This window comes from Octopus sinensis, linkage group LG14 (genome assembly GCF_006345805.1).
Source record: "Octopus sinensis linkage group LG14, ASM634580v1, whole genome shotgun sequence".
In the NCBI taxonomy this organism is placed as follows: Eukaryota; Metazoa; Mollusca; class Cephalopoda; order Octopoda; family Octopodidae; genus Octopus; species Octopus sinensis.
The window spans coordinates 13,927,699-13,942,444 of record NC_043010.1 but is presented as its reverse complement, the minus strand read 5'-3'; the positions used below and the strand labels follow the sequence as shown (position 1 = coordinate 13,942,444).

The 14,746-nt window shown below is 38.3% G+C and overlaps 1 protein-coding gene across 2 annotated transcripts in view; it reads left to right on the top strand.

Annotated features, from left to right (window-relative positions):
• The window catches only part of LOC115218926 (protein O-GlcNAcase), a 76,045-nt gene that overhangs the window by 40,874 nt on the left and 20,425 nt on the right, over positions 1-14,746 (top strand). For both annotated transcript variants that reach the window (XM_029788942.2, XM_036508651.1), the window contains exons 8-10: positions 4,658-5,676; positions 9,022-9,196; positions 9,761-9,814. In XM_029788942.2, the coding sequence (XP_029644802.1) occupies positions 4,658-5,676; positions 9,022-9,196; positions 9,761-9,814 (1,248 nt within the window). The remainder of the gene's footprint in view (positions 1-4,657; positions 5,677-9,021; positions 9,197-9,760; positions 9,815-14,746) is intronic.

The window sequence follows — 14,746 nt, the reverse complement described above, 5'->3', positions numbered from 1 at the left end:
TTATCTGCTTCCCCTCTGGCTAGATAGACCTGTCTCCTGGCTTCCCTTCTGGCAGTCTGATACACTTCCCTGCTACCACCGTTCTTCCAGGCCTTCCAAGCCTGTTTCTTTTGTCTAATAGCCCTATCAACAATATTGTTCCACCACCATGTTATTTTGGGTCTTAAGGGGACTTTGCACCAGCCACAGATCTGGTCAGCGGCTTTCAGCAGGTTGTCCCTCAGAAACGTCCAGTTGTCTTCTACCCCATGTGTAGCTATACCCCCTTCCACTTCGTCAAAGGCTTCAAGTAACATATCTCTAAATCTCTGTCCATTCGCAGGGTCTTTAAGCTTCCAGACCCTTCTTCTCCATGTTGGTCGTCTTCTAGTCGCCCTCTTAGTCCTGATCCTAAAGTCACTAACTACCAGTCTATGTTGTAGGGTGCATTCTTCGCCTGGGAAGGTTTTGGCATTTATAAGCAGCCATCTTTCCCTTTTTCTGGCGAGGATGTAGTCGATTTGGCTAGTATGCCGGCCCGATCGGTAGGTGACCAGGTGGCTTGTTGGTTTCCTGAAACACAGGGGGGACAAACAAGGACAGACAAACGGATTAAGTCGATTCTATCGACCCCAGTGTGTAACTGGTACTTATTTAATCGACCCCGAAAGGATGAAAGGCAAAGTCAACTTCGGTGGAATTTGAACTCAGAACGTAGCGGCAGACGAAATACCACTAAGCATTTCACCCGTCATGCTAACGTTTCTGCCAGCTCACAGCCTTGTTGTCATTATTACCCTGCACATGTAAGCGTAAGCAGGGTATTGTACATCATTCTTCTTTGTGTGTTTGCAAAATTACTGGAGAATGACTGAATGGATTTTCACCAAATTTGGCAGAAAATACTCATTGCGTGAGTCACCTCAAAATGGTGATAATTGGGTTTGATTACCTTGAAACATACATAAATACATTCATAGATATGCAACTGTGTGTGTGTGCACACGTGCATGTGTGGAGTGATGGATTTGAGGGTTTCGTTTACTTATGAGTTGATTTCTTAATTTCAACAGAATATAAACACCTATAATGGTGATACTTAAAAAAAATAATGGCGCAGGAGTGGCTGTGTGGTAAGTAGCTTGTTTACCAACCACATGGTTCCGGGTTCAGTCCCACTGCGTGGCACCTTGGGCAGTGTCTTTTACTATAGCCTCGGGCTGACCAAAGCCTTGTGAGTGGATTTGGTAGATGGAAACTGAAAGAAGCCCGTTGTATATATGTATATATATATATATATATATATATGTATGTGTGTCTGTGTTTGTCCCCCTAGCATTGCTTGACAACCAATGCTGGTGTGTTTATGTCCCCGTTACCTAGCAGTTCGGCAAAAGAGACCGATAGAATAAGTACTGGGCTTACAAAAGAATAAGTCCCGGGGTCGAGTTGCTCGATTAAAGGCGGTGCTCCAGCATGGCCGCAGTCAAATGACTGAAACAAGTAAAAGGGTAAAAGGGATACTTTAAAAAAAAATTTTTTTTAATTAAACTTACAAATTTCCCGATAAGCAAGTGATCATAGTATTTATATTCTACAGTGAACTACAGTATGTTTGGTTCACCTGCCATCATTAAAAGATGTTGCTATGCAATATTTCTATAAGTATTTCATTTTGTTCACTTTCTTTTTTCAAATGAATCAGCCCTCCTCTGTGTGTATATAGATTGTGCTGTACCTGTGTGCGTAGACACGTGTGAGTACATACATAGATATGCGACTCAGTGTGTGCATGTGTGTGTGTACAGTGATGGATTTGAGGGATTCATTTATTTACAAGTTGACTTCTTAATCTCACTGTTCTTAGGCTTCTAATCCTCTTTTAGTCAAACATGGGTAAGCAACGCATTGTAAGCCACACTATAATTTGTGAAAAAAATTTATCTGTGCACAAGGTATGCATCACCCATCTGATGCCCTTTTTTTTTTCATTATTAAGGTGATGAGCTGGCAGAATTGTTAGTGTGCTGGACAAAATGCTTATCAGTATTTTGTCCGTTACTACATTCTGAGTTGAAATTCTGCCGAAGTCGACTTTGCCTGTCATCCTTTCGGGGTCGATGCAATTGACTAGTCCCCTCCCCCAAATTCCATGCCTTTTGCCTGTAGTAGAAAAGGTTGTTGTTGTTGTTATTATTATTATTAATATTATCATCATTGTTATTGTATAGGACGGATCCGGCTATCAGCTGAATCCATCGTGAGGATTGCCCTGCCGACCTCCTTTAACCAGGAGGGCAAGGCAGTTTTCCTTTGCCTAGTGGCTGTAGCGAAAGAGGTGATATGGTGGACCCGTTTGAAAGGGCTAAGGTCAGACACTTTCCTCTTTGGCCAAGGCCTCATCAACTTTTTCAAGCTTCACTTGAAAAGGAAGATGAGAGTAGAGAGGGAAGTGATGTCTGGTAGCAAGTTTATTGAAAGGTGGGTGAATGTCGCAAGAATGGCCTGTATGAACGGACCAATTCTGAGGATACACCCGTGAGAATTAAAAGGAAATATAAAAGGAGAAAGGGGCTCTCTACCCCCCCCCCCCTTTTGACCAGGCTCCTGTGGCTTTTATGGGTTTTTCCACGAGTAACCTTTCGAAGTGCCTCCCCCAATTGGGAGTTTTAATTGTTACTTATTTTTCGTTGTCATCCTGCTTTTGTACACGGTCTTTTTCAAATGGACAAAACCCTTTGTAATTTTCGTCCTATGTTTTGTCCCTTTATGTTTTAATTGATTTTTGTTAGACCTTGTGGCCAATAAACGAACGAGTTATTATTATTATCATCTTTATTATTGAGATAGCAAGGTGGCTGAATTGTTTGTACAGTGGATAGTGTATGCTTAGTGGCATTTTTGTCTTTTTGGCTTTAGCTCAAAGGCTGCTGAGCCTGACTTTACCTTTAAACCCTTTCTGAGTCAATGAAATAAATAATCACCAATTGTGCACTAAGCTCAATATAATTAATTGACTTGCATCCTTCATCAAAATTTCAGGTCCTGTACTTATCATAGAAAGGATTATTATTACTTCCATTTTAGCGGAGTGTTGTTTTCAGTTGTGTTTGTTTGTTTGTTTGTTAGTCCGTGGACGAGATATGTCAAAAACCGCTGGATGGACTTGGATGAAACTTTCAAGGATGTTTGGCCTTGCAACTGGCACAAACTGATTAGATTTTGGGATCGATCCGGTACTGGACAAGGATTATTTGTTACATTTACTTTCGAGTCTTTCTCTGATTATCTCCCTTGAAAGCATGCTCATGGTTTCCACATTAGTTATGGCAGCTTTGCTGTTTCCATAGTTTTATTTTTGTTTCTCTATTGTTAATTTTACTTGCGTCTCTATCTTAGTAGAAACTGATGGATAAAGAAATCGAATTACATAAACAAACGGCAGCAAAACCGTTCAGAAATTAGATAACACTAACATATTCAGTAATAATAATAAATTTAACCCTTTAGTGTTCAGATTATTCTATCAAACATAATGCTTATTGATTCCCATTGATTTGAATTAATCATGCATTATCTCATATCTTCAAGATCTTGATGGTGTAATTACTTAATGTAGAATAACATTGTAGGGTAGGTGTGAGGGCCTGAATCTGGTCAGTTTGAACATAAAACAGATTAACTATTTTGGCCAGATATGGCCAGTTTAAATACTAAAGGGTTAATTTATTTTTGACAATTTTTAGTTTTACCAATTTTGAATATATTGCTCCTGTTTAAAACCTCTTATCTACTTGACAATTGCATTTCTAGCTCTGCCTTGATGGAAGCTTTACTTCTTGGACTCAAGTTTTTGTGTGCAACAATGTTGTTAAACCTCCGTTAACAGCACCGTATGCAGGTCCTTTCTGTTTTCTTTTATGCACGGATAAATTTTACACTATAGACGTTAATTGTCATAAAGACACTATATCAGTGGATAGACTAAAAAAACCTTCATAGAGAAACCTGTCCCTGTTCCCACTGCAGACGACACATACACAGCATTAGAAACACAGCCCGCACATCCACCTTCATATTCCATGACTACCATTGGGATTGATCAGGTACCGGATAAGGACTGGATTTTAAAAAAATTTTTTTTTTAAATTTTTGAAATTAGTTGGGTTAATTTTTAGTATTCTCGTTTGTGAGAGCAGTTGAGTTTATTTCAGATATTCTCATTTTAAAAATAATTTCTAGCTAATCGTTGAGATGATGGTGTTGTCTTGGCAGAGGTTTGTGCTCTCTGAGTGCTCTTGTTGTTATTATGATTAAGGTTGTGAACTGACAGAATCATTAGTTCTTTGGCATTTCATCCGACCTTTTGCAGAGTTCAAATACTGCCATGTAACTAACTTTTCTCTTCCCCCTCAAAATTGCTGGTCTTGTGCCAAAATTAAAATTATTATTAGGGTGGTAAGCTGGCAGAATTGTTAGAATGTTGGAATTGAAGCCTTGTATCATTTGTTCCTGCCTTTCACATTTTGAGTTCAAAACCAATCAATAAAATACACCCTTACCTCCTTCCATCAGAACAGCTGCTCTTGCGCCAGAATTCGAAGCAAGTGTTATTGTTGTTGCATCTCCTCTGTTTTCTAATTGTGATTCATGTTTTTCTTTTTTGTGTATTTTGTAGGTGACCGCTTGAGTCCAATTGCTTCTGACATCAAACTGGAAACTGAAATTGATTTCACATCTGATGAGGACATCCCTGCTAAATTCGACACACGCTACCAACCGAGGGCTGCACTGAAGGTAGCCATCAATGAGTGGATCAAAGAGTTGGCATGCAGCCGTCACTCAGTGAGGCTAACATTTCCAAAGCCAATTGTGCCGTTGATCCCATCTGTGAATACCTGTGCCACGGTGACCTCTCCAACAATGACTCTGCCCACGGGCAGTATGGTGTCTCCAATGCCAGTTGGTATGGTCGGTGGAGTTTTTCCAAATAGCGAGGTTGTTGACAATTCGGCAGCATCGTCTTACATGCAGCCAGTGATGGCTCCAATCAACAGCTTGGTCGAGCCGGATTCGGTGGGAATCGATGCTGAGGTAATAGGTGACCCTCTCTGCCCAGACACTGAGCCGATGGACTGTTTCCCCTTTGTTGCTGCCACCACCTCCACCACCACCGCCTTCAATGCAAGCACTGGCGTTGCAGCCTCAGCCACTGTGACCTCTCCTCCCACTGCCACCACACCCCCTCCCCCTCCACCACTCTCCCCACCATCCACTATCTCCACTACCACCATCACTACCACTACAACCACATCAGACGAAGGTCTGAAATCGGCAAGCAGTTCGCCGTCTGACAATGTGATGCAGGTTGACAACGCAGTTGGCTGCACCACGGCCACAACCATCACTACCGCCACTACGAGCAACAGCAACTGTGGTAGTAGTAATAATAATGGTAGTCACAATAGTGGCAGCGGTACGGTCAGCTGTACTACTAGTTCATCGAGTGGGTCGTTTGACTCTGCGGACAATATTGAGGTCTTGTCTTGTGATGACCTGAGGCAGTTTGTTGAGCTGTTCTACATGCCATTTGAACATGGCGAATGTGGACTGCAGCTGTTACAAGAGATGCACTGGCTACGCAGCAACGCTAACCTGGTAGCTGAGAGCAGGGCAAAGAACGGACTGAAACCAGAGGTGACTATTTCTTCTTATTGTGTGTTTGTAATGTGCATGTGGTTGTAGTTATGTCATGTAACTGTGTGTATGTAATGCATCAGGTGTCACATAAAAAAACACTAGTGTTGGTGTCACAAAAAAAGTACTGGCATTGGTGCCACGTAAAAAGTACTGGCATTGGTGCCACATAAAAAGTACTGGCATTGGTGCCACACAAAAAGTACTGGCATTGGTGCCACACAAAAAGTACTGGCATTGGTGCCACACAAAAAGTACTGGCATTGGTGCCACGTAAAAAGTACTGGCATTGGTGCCAAGTAAAAAGTACTGGCATTGGTGCCAAGTAAAAAGTACTAGCATTGGTGCCACGTAAAAAGTACTGGTATTGGTACCACACAAAAAGTGCTGGCATTGGTGCCACACAAAAAATACTGGCATTGGTGCCACGTAAAAAGTACTGGCATTGGTGCCACGTAAAAAGTTCTGGCATTGGTGCCACATAAAAAGTTCTGGCATTGGTGCCACATAAAAAGTTCTGGCATTGGTGTCACACAAAAAGTTCTGGCATTGGTGTCACACAAAAAGTACTGGCATTGGTTCCACACAAAAAGTACTGGCATTGGTGCCACACAAAAAGTACTGGCATTGGTGCCACGTAAAAAGTACTGGCATTGGTGCCACGTAAAAAGTACTGGCATTGGTGCCACACAAGAAGTACTGGCATTGGTGCCACATAAAAAGTACTGGCATTGGTGCCACATAAAAAGTACTGGCATTGGTGCCACATAAAAAGTTCTGGCATTGGTGCCACATAAAAAGTTCTGGCATTGGTGTCACACAAAAAGTACTGGCATTGGTGTCACACAAAAAGTCCTGGCATTGGTGCCACACAAAAAGTACTGGCATTGGTGCCACACAAAAAGTACTGGCATTGGTGCCACGTAAAAAGTACTGGCATTGGTGCCACGTAAAAAGTACTGGTATTGGTACCACACAAAAAGTACTGGCATTGGTCCCACACAAAAAGTTCTGGCATTGGTTCCACACAAAAAGTACTGGCATTGGTGCCACACAAAAAGTACTGGCATTGGTGCCACACAAAAAGTACTGGTATTGGTGCCACGTAAAAAATACTGGCATTGGTGCCACGTAAAAAGTACTGGCATTGGTGCCACACAAAAAGTACTGGCATTGGTGCCACGTAAAAAGTACTGGCATTGGTGCCACATAAAAAGTACTGGCATTGGTGCCACACAAAAAGTACTGGTATTGGTGCCACGTAAAAAATACTGGCATTGGTGCCACATAAAAAGTTCTGGCATTGGTGCCACACAAAAAGTACTGGCATTGGTGCCACATAAAAAGTACTGGCATTGGTGCCACATAAAAAGTACTGGCATTGGTCCCACATAAAAAGTTCTGGCATTGGTGCCACATAAAAAGTTCTGGCATTGGTGCCACACAAAAAGTACTGGCATTGGTGCCACACAAAAAGTACTGGCATTGGTGCCACACAAAAAGTATTGGCATTGGTGCCACACAAAAAGTACTGGCATTGGTGCCACACAAAAAGTACTGGTATTGGTGCCACGTAAAAAATACTGGCATTGGTGCCACATAAAAAGTACTGGCATTGGTGCCACATAAAAAGTACTGGCATTGGTGCCACATAAAAAGTACTGGTGTTGGTACCATGTAAAAAGCACTGGTGTTGGTACCATGTAAAAAGCACTGGTTATGGTGCCTCGTAAAAAGCACCCAGTACACACAATGAAGTGGTTGGTGTTCAGGTGTTAGGAAGTGCATCCACCTGTAGAAACCATGCTAGAACAGACAGTGGATCATGGTGTGGCCTTTGGCCTTGCCAGCTTCTGTCAACTCGTGGCATGTAAAAAGCACCCACTACACTCTCGGAGTGGTTGGCATTAGGAAGGGCATCCAGCTGTAGAAACTCTGCCAGATCAAGATTGGAGCCTGGTGCAGCCATCTGGTTCGCCAGCCCTCAGTCAAAATCGTCCAACCCATGCTAGCATGGAAAGCAGACGTTAAACGATGATGATGATATGTGCGTGCGTGTGTGTGGGTTTACAAAAGTACAAAATAACTGTGTTGGTAGAGTAGCAAATGGGCACCCAACAGGTTTGCAGTTCCTTTCCTAAAGCCCTCACTGGGTCATATTTGTATGCAAAATAATTAACTTTCAAACAATACAGTCCAGTTAGTTGTAAAGAGGATACCACACAACTGGAACAGCAGCAGTAGCAGCATGAGAAAATTAACTAATTGCTTCGTTACCATGCAGTGCTGATTTGAACTCCTGTTGCTGCTTTAGTTCTTGTCTCAGATTAGATCGCAGTTTACTAATCATTTCAATCTGCCTTGATGCTGGAATTGTACTGAGGCTCTGATTTCTGACACAAAATTTAGATCCTCAGATGAAATCTGGAATTAAGGTCTCTAGTAATTAATGATTATCTCGTATTGCCGTGGCAATACAAGCACCAAATGCTTTTACTAGACAGTACTTTCCTCTCCGCTCCAGTACTCCAGTGTTATATGAAAGGAAATAGCCAGTTTTTTCGTACAATCATGTCCAGACCTACAGCCTGGGTTGCTTGACTTAGAAGTTGATAATCTATAGATAATATTAGAAAGCTGTTTTGTGTGTGTTTGACAGGATGAGTGAATGTATGTTGGTAGTGTTCCATAAGTCACACTGTTAACTAATCATCATCATTGTTCGACCGTGGTCAAGACAATGGAATTTACCATGCTACGCCAGACTTCACGGTCCATCATAGCATTACGGAGGTCCTGTTGCTGGATGCCTGTATCCCTGGATATTACATCAGGGTAGGAGAGTGTGCGCCCTCTGGTATTGCGAGTAGATGGCTTCCAGAGGAGAAGAGTAGAAATTACCTCTTTTTCAGCTCTACAACAATGTCCAGCAAACTGGACTCTCCTACCTTTCACAAGAGATGACACAGGTAGTAGTTTCCCATATATTTTCATTTTGGTTGGATGGCGCTTCCACGAGAGATTTTGAGCTCTCATAAGGAGGCGAGTGTAAGTTCCATCCAACTGCCTCTCAAGCTTCTTTGATAACGTCCAGGTTTCTGAGCCATTTAGTAGAATTGGTTCAACTGTGGCTTTGAAGATTTCTAAACTTGTGTTGGCTGTGGTTTTTATTCCTGTGTTTACATGTGAGTATGTCTGTTTAGTGCTGTATTTATGTGTGTATGTACATGTGTTGGCTCTGCATGCATATGGATAAGTGTGTGTCTATTTACCAAACATTAGCCAATATATAATAAGTCATTTATTTAGTCTAACTGTTGTCTCCTAATTCTTGTGTATTATAAGGCGGAACAATGGCATGAAAGGGCAAAGGCATTCTGTGATGGAGTGGAAAATATCTTCACCATATTTGACAAGTTCTTCAAGATCCCCAACCGAGCCATTGCGTACGAACTCTACCCCTATGTCTGGGACTTGAAAAGTATCTTCATACTATGCAAAGCATACATTCGTTGGCTTAGTGAGTACTTCTACTTCATTTATATTAACTTTTTCTCCCCACCACTGAATGTTTTTCTTTCCTAGAGCAGTTTTGCTTGTACAGTTGTTTTGATCATCCATTTTGGGATCTTTTCGGCTTGAACGGCAGTTTTTAACATAATTTCTAGGTAACTAAACACTTTTAAACTTCGTATACTGGTAGAATGTGTTTATAAAACATCTTTTTCTCTTGGCTTTATTGAGAAAATTCTATAGTTTGTAAGATATTTGTTTTTTTTTCTTCAATTTCTGCAATTTCAACCAATCACTGATGTCCATTGAGGTAAAAAACATTCTGTGCCGTATGAATATGTCCCTCGTTTAAGAAACAGATTGTGTTTATTTACATTTGTGAAGAAAAAAAGATACCCTTCATCCATTCCTAACCCTAACACAGATTGAAATGCAATAGATCGATACTAGGGTCATAATTATGGGTGACAGTTTCATATGACACCGCTAGAAAAAACTGCCATTCAAACTGAAAAGATCCTCCATTTTGAGTTCCTAATGTCCTAACTATTGTATTTTCTTTCTGTTTCAGGTTTGGGCCATGTTCCTTACTTGTCAGTAATGCATCAACAAGGGACCTTAACATGTATGAACTTACATCACCTGTTTCTTTTTTATGTCTTTTTTTTTTTTGAGTGTGTATATATGTATGTATGTATGTATGTGTGTATGTATGGTAGAATGCATGTATGTGGTGTTTTAGAATTTGTCGTCATTTTGTTGGTATCGCACCCTCGATTACACAATCATTCATATTTTCCTCTGGTGATGTTGGAAAGCGTTAGAAAAGCTGACATAATTGTTTGAATGGTGTTTGTAATTCTCCAAAATAGAAGGTAAAAAATTTTTTAGGGTCTTTTGAAGATGACAATTAAAAAAGAAATTTATTAACAAAAGTATTATTGTTGTATTCCTGGCTAAATTTTTCACTAAAAGCCTCGTTCAGGTTTGATATCCTTGTCAGTGATGCTAAAATATTTCAGGGAAATTTTCTATCTACTAAACTAGTTTAGTTGTTTTTCATGCAGGTTATTATAAACTTAAGTGGTCAATTTTTCCAGTTAAGAGGCAAGAACAAACCTTGTAATCCTATCTGATAACAATAAATTCCCTGTAATCTGCATTTAAGTCAAGACTAAAATTCGTCAGGATTGAAGTGGCCTTGCAGAATGGATATTGTAATGGATTTCTAGCTTATAGGTCTAGGTTGTAAAACCACTGCAGGGCATTTTGTTATATATTTGGTCAGCACATTTAATTCTACATTAAGTATTAACGGTTATTCCTCTCCCTGCTCCACTTGTCTTTGAAGGACTTTACATTTAATTCTACATGACTCAATTCAACTTGGAGCAGTAGCTGTGAGATCTTCGAGAAGGAAAATTACAGTTGACTAATGTCTTAGAGAGAATTTCTCCCCTTTCTCAGTTTAATCTCGTGAATTAAATGCTTATCCTTAGTACTCTTCTTCTGAGAATTCCATGAAAATCTTTTTACATTGCAGGATTCCAGCGTAGTGGCAATTTTGTTTACATTGATAAATTGTCATTTTTTGGAATTTCTCTTTTTGTAAAAAAAATTTCACCTTTTGACCTATGTTTGTACATAATGATGTCATTGGATATAGAATTGGTGGTCACAGCAGTCACTACACAGTGGCAGAATTTCACTTAACCATTTGGTCTACCTCCTATGTGTCACTAAGTTTGCTCATTTTGGGGCTACACAACAAAAATAACTGGCACATTTAAAGGTAGTCTCCTATTTGAATTAATAAGGTTGGCTGAAACATTTAGAGTTTGATACTCTGGGTTTCACAATGCTTTCCTTACTAAGTTCAAGCATCAAAGAGTGTAACAGTTAATGTTTGAATTATATCTCTACATTCAAAGTTAACTCTTTAGCATTTAAACCGGCCATATCCGGCCAAAAGCATTCTGCCTGTTTTATGTTTAAACTGGCCAGATCTGGTCTCTCACACCAACCCTACAATATTGTTTTAAAAATTAACAGCAACCTCTTCAAAATCTCACAGCTACAAGATAATGTATGATTAGTTCAAAACAATGTGGATAAAAAAGCATTAATTTTAGCAGAATAATGCGAACACTAAAGGGTTAAAATACCATTGACTTTTACTTTGCTTTTCTGCCTTTCAGGGTTAATAAACCTCATACCAGTCTAGTACTAGAGTCGATCTAATCAATTTTACTATTGACCAAAATTTACAGTCTTCAATGATTTCTGTTGCTATTGTGTTGGGTGGAGCAGCTGACATAACAGTGTTGGATTTTAAATGCCTTCAATGCTGTTTAGTTATGTCCCTTTATGTTCTGAGTTCAACCTGTCACAGTCAACTCTGCCTTTATCCTTCTTAAAATCGTGTGTTCTTGTACCTGTGTAAGAAATACCATCGTCACCATTATTGTTGTTGTTGAGAACAGTGTTCCTTACAGTGGCCCTACGGCATAATTTGCATGGGTAGAATATAGTCAATTGAATCAATCTCGGCACTGTTTAATGGAACTCGGAAGTGGATTAAAGGCAAGATTATCTCCTGGCAGAATTTTAACTCAGAAGAAAGATGGATTGTAATTAAGTACTCCAAAATAATTTAGTTTGCTACTTAACTGTTTCTGTCTTAATGTAAGTACATATAACCGAATATGATAAATTGTAACAATGTACTGGGTGTGTGTCAGTTATGGATCCTCACTGCCTTAAGCATTATGACACCTTTTTCAATCTTAGATTATTTTCAAAATACAATTGTTCATGTATGGGAAGGAAAATATTTCACAAATGTTGGCAAGCGATCTAAAAGTCCCTTGCAACCATCCTGCCTGGTTTTCTAATTCTCCCACCTCCCTATTTCTTCTGTATTTATATATGTTCAGTGTCCTTAACTGAATTTTTTAAATATTTATGTTGACAAGTATTTTTGGACAGTTTGACATTGTGTCACAACTCTTTCATAGTTGATATAATATATATATATATATATATATGTGTGTGTGTATATATATATGATATATGTATATATATATATATATATCTTATACGTATATTTCTAATGTTTTATTTTTTTTTTCCTCTCTGCAATTAATATTATGACAACAACAGTGATGATGATGATGATGATGATGATGGACAAGTCTGTTTTATTAAACAAAGTTAAATGGAAAAGCAAGCTAGGTCAAACATTCATATAGGAAATATGAGCCATATTGACAAACTGTAAACTTTTCTCTTTCAAAATATCGTTCCCCTGCCTGCTTGTCTATCTGTGTATGTTTGTTTGTATAATACATATATATATATATAAATTTAAATTTTATTTTCCTTTTAGATTTTATTCAATCCTTAGTTTGCTTTTAAGAAAAATTTACAAAATTCTTTAGTTTCTTGTTAAACTTCATTCACCGTCTTCTTTTGTCTTAAGCACATACAAAAATATTTTGATTGATTATTAAATTGAAACAAAATTTGGCAATGTCTGATAACTTTTGAGTTTGTTTGGCATAACTTTGACAAAATAAATAGATCCCTTCCCAGAAATATGTGCACTCTTAATGTGTAGCAAGGTTACACGAATGTCAGTATGGTGTGTTTTCAATCTTTCTGTTTTCACTTTCAGCTTGCTTTTCCAGCCTTTCTCTGAGATATGAGGGTTTTATGATGCCATAAAGTTGCAACCATGCTGCAGTTCTTGTGCAGTTGAGGATGCAACTTTTGCTTCCTAAATTTTTTTTTATTTTTAATTTTCTTTCTTTTCTCTCAAAGATGGAACCAGTATTGCATATCCTAGTTTTGACTGGTGTAATAAAATACTTTTTTTTAGTTATGATTATATGTGTGTGTATGCACGTATGTGTATATACATGTATATACACGTGTGAAAGCATATACACACATACATGAAATGGAAAGTACTCATTTTGAAAATGCTGTTTGTGATCTAATTAATTGTTTAAAATGAATGCAAGTAATTTTATATATTAAATTAGGTAACAAGAATTATTAATTCATTGTTCATATAAACTGTGTTTAAGTTCTGGTTTCTTTCAAAACCTCATTTTTTATACAGGCACAAAATTAACAAGTAAATAAATAACGGTAATAAAGTCGTATTGACAAAATTACTTTCCTTTGAGTGCAGAAATGTCTTATTTGTTCCAATGGAAGATAAAAACCCACTAAATTATTTTTTATTAACAAGCAATATACATAAATATATTGTACAGTCTTTAAATATTTGTAGTGTAGAAAATAACATATCTATTTTATGGAACCAGTTTGAACTGTTTAAGCAACACGGTTTCTTTTTACATTTTCATTTTATTATTTAAAGAAGGAAATATTTTGCTGTATTTAATTTGTGCAACTATAAAACAGTTTTGACACACATGTACTGACCTGCTTGTCAACGTATACGTTAACCATTTCATAAATTATAATATATTATAATAAATTATAATATATTAGACTGTTTCCACTAATCCAACACTTTACTGTTATGTATTGTGTTGTCATCTTCAAATTATTTACTGCTATGCATGTTGTGTATGTATCAGTTGTCCAAGTTTTTATCACTGATGTGAGGTTGTTATGGTTACCGTAGAGGGAGAGGTAAGTCCCTGGTAAGGCAAATCTGTGAGCTGGTTTCAGTTCCAACTTGCACTGTTTCTCTTGCTCTCTAAAAAAAGTCCCTCTGTACTACATAGACTTATTCCTTTGTCTTTTATAAATTTCCTGTCCCTTATGAATTTTTGTCCAAAGGATAGGGAGAAAAATGTACATGATAGGTATTTAAGAACATTTTATTGCAGTTGTATCAATGTACTGGTCAGTGACGGTAACATCATTTCAGAATTAATTTTCGTAGGTAATTGTCAGTTAACGAGTTACTGATCACCTCTAGTTATCTAGGTCCCTTCTGGTCTTGTTTAAGAAGATTAAGTTAAGTAGATTTGCTAACATAATCTCAGCTCAACAGACATGTAGTGTATCTTTGGTTTATTGTTGTTGACTTTCCTGGTGTATGCAACTTCATGTTACCTGTCAGCTCTGCAAAACACACACACACACACACACTTTTCTCTGTCCTGGCCGGAGTACAGAACAAACAGAATAAGATAGTATGTTGTTTATTTAGTCCCATGTCAGTCAGTCTTGGTTGATCAGGCATTTGTTCAAAGACATTTCCATTCTATATGAGACTACAACTATCCCGTGTGTGTTTCTGTAATATGAAAAAGTAGAGTGTCATTTGAGGGAGGTTTGGTTACTATTTTTAACAAGTCAAAACAACTGTGTTGAGAAACCTTTATTGGCCTGAATATAGAAAAGTAGTTGTGGTCTGAACTACAATATCATTGGACAGTTGGTTAGTGGTCAGTTTAGATACCTTTCATTATTGGTAGTCATTTGAAGGTAGAGTTTGTTTTCATTATTCATGTTTTTTTTTGTTTTTGTCATATATTATTTACTTTTAATATCCATGTTTCTATACTGGTAT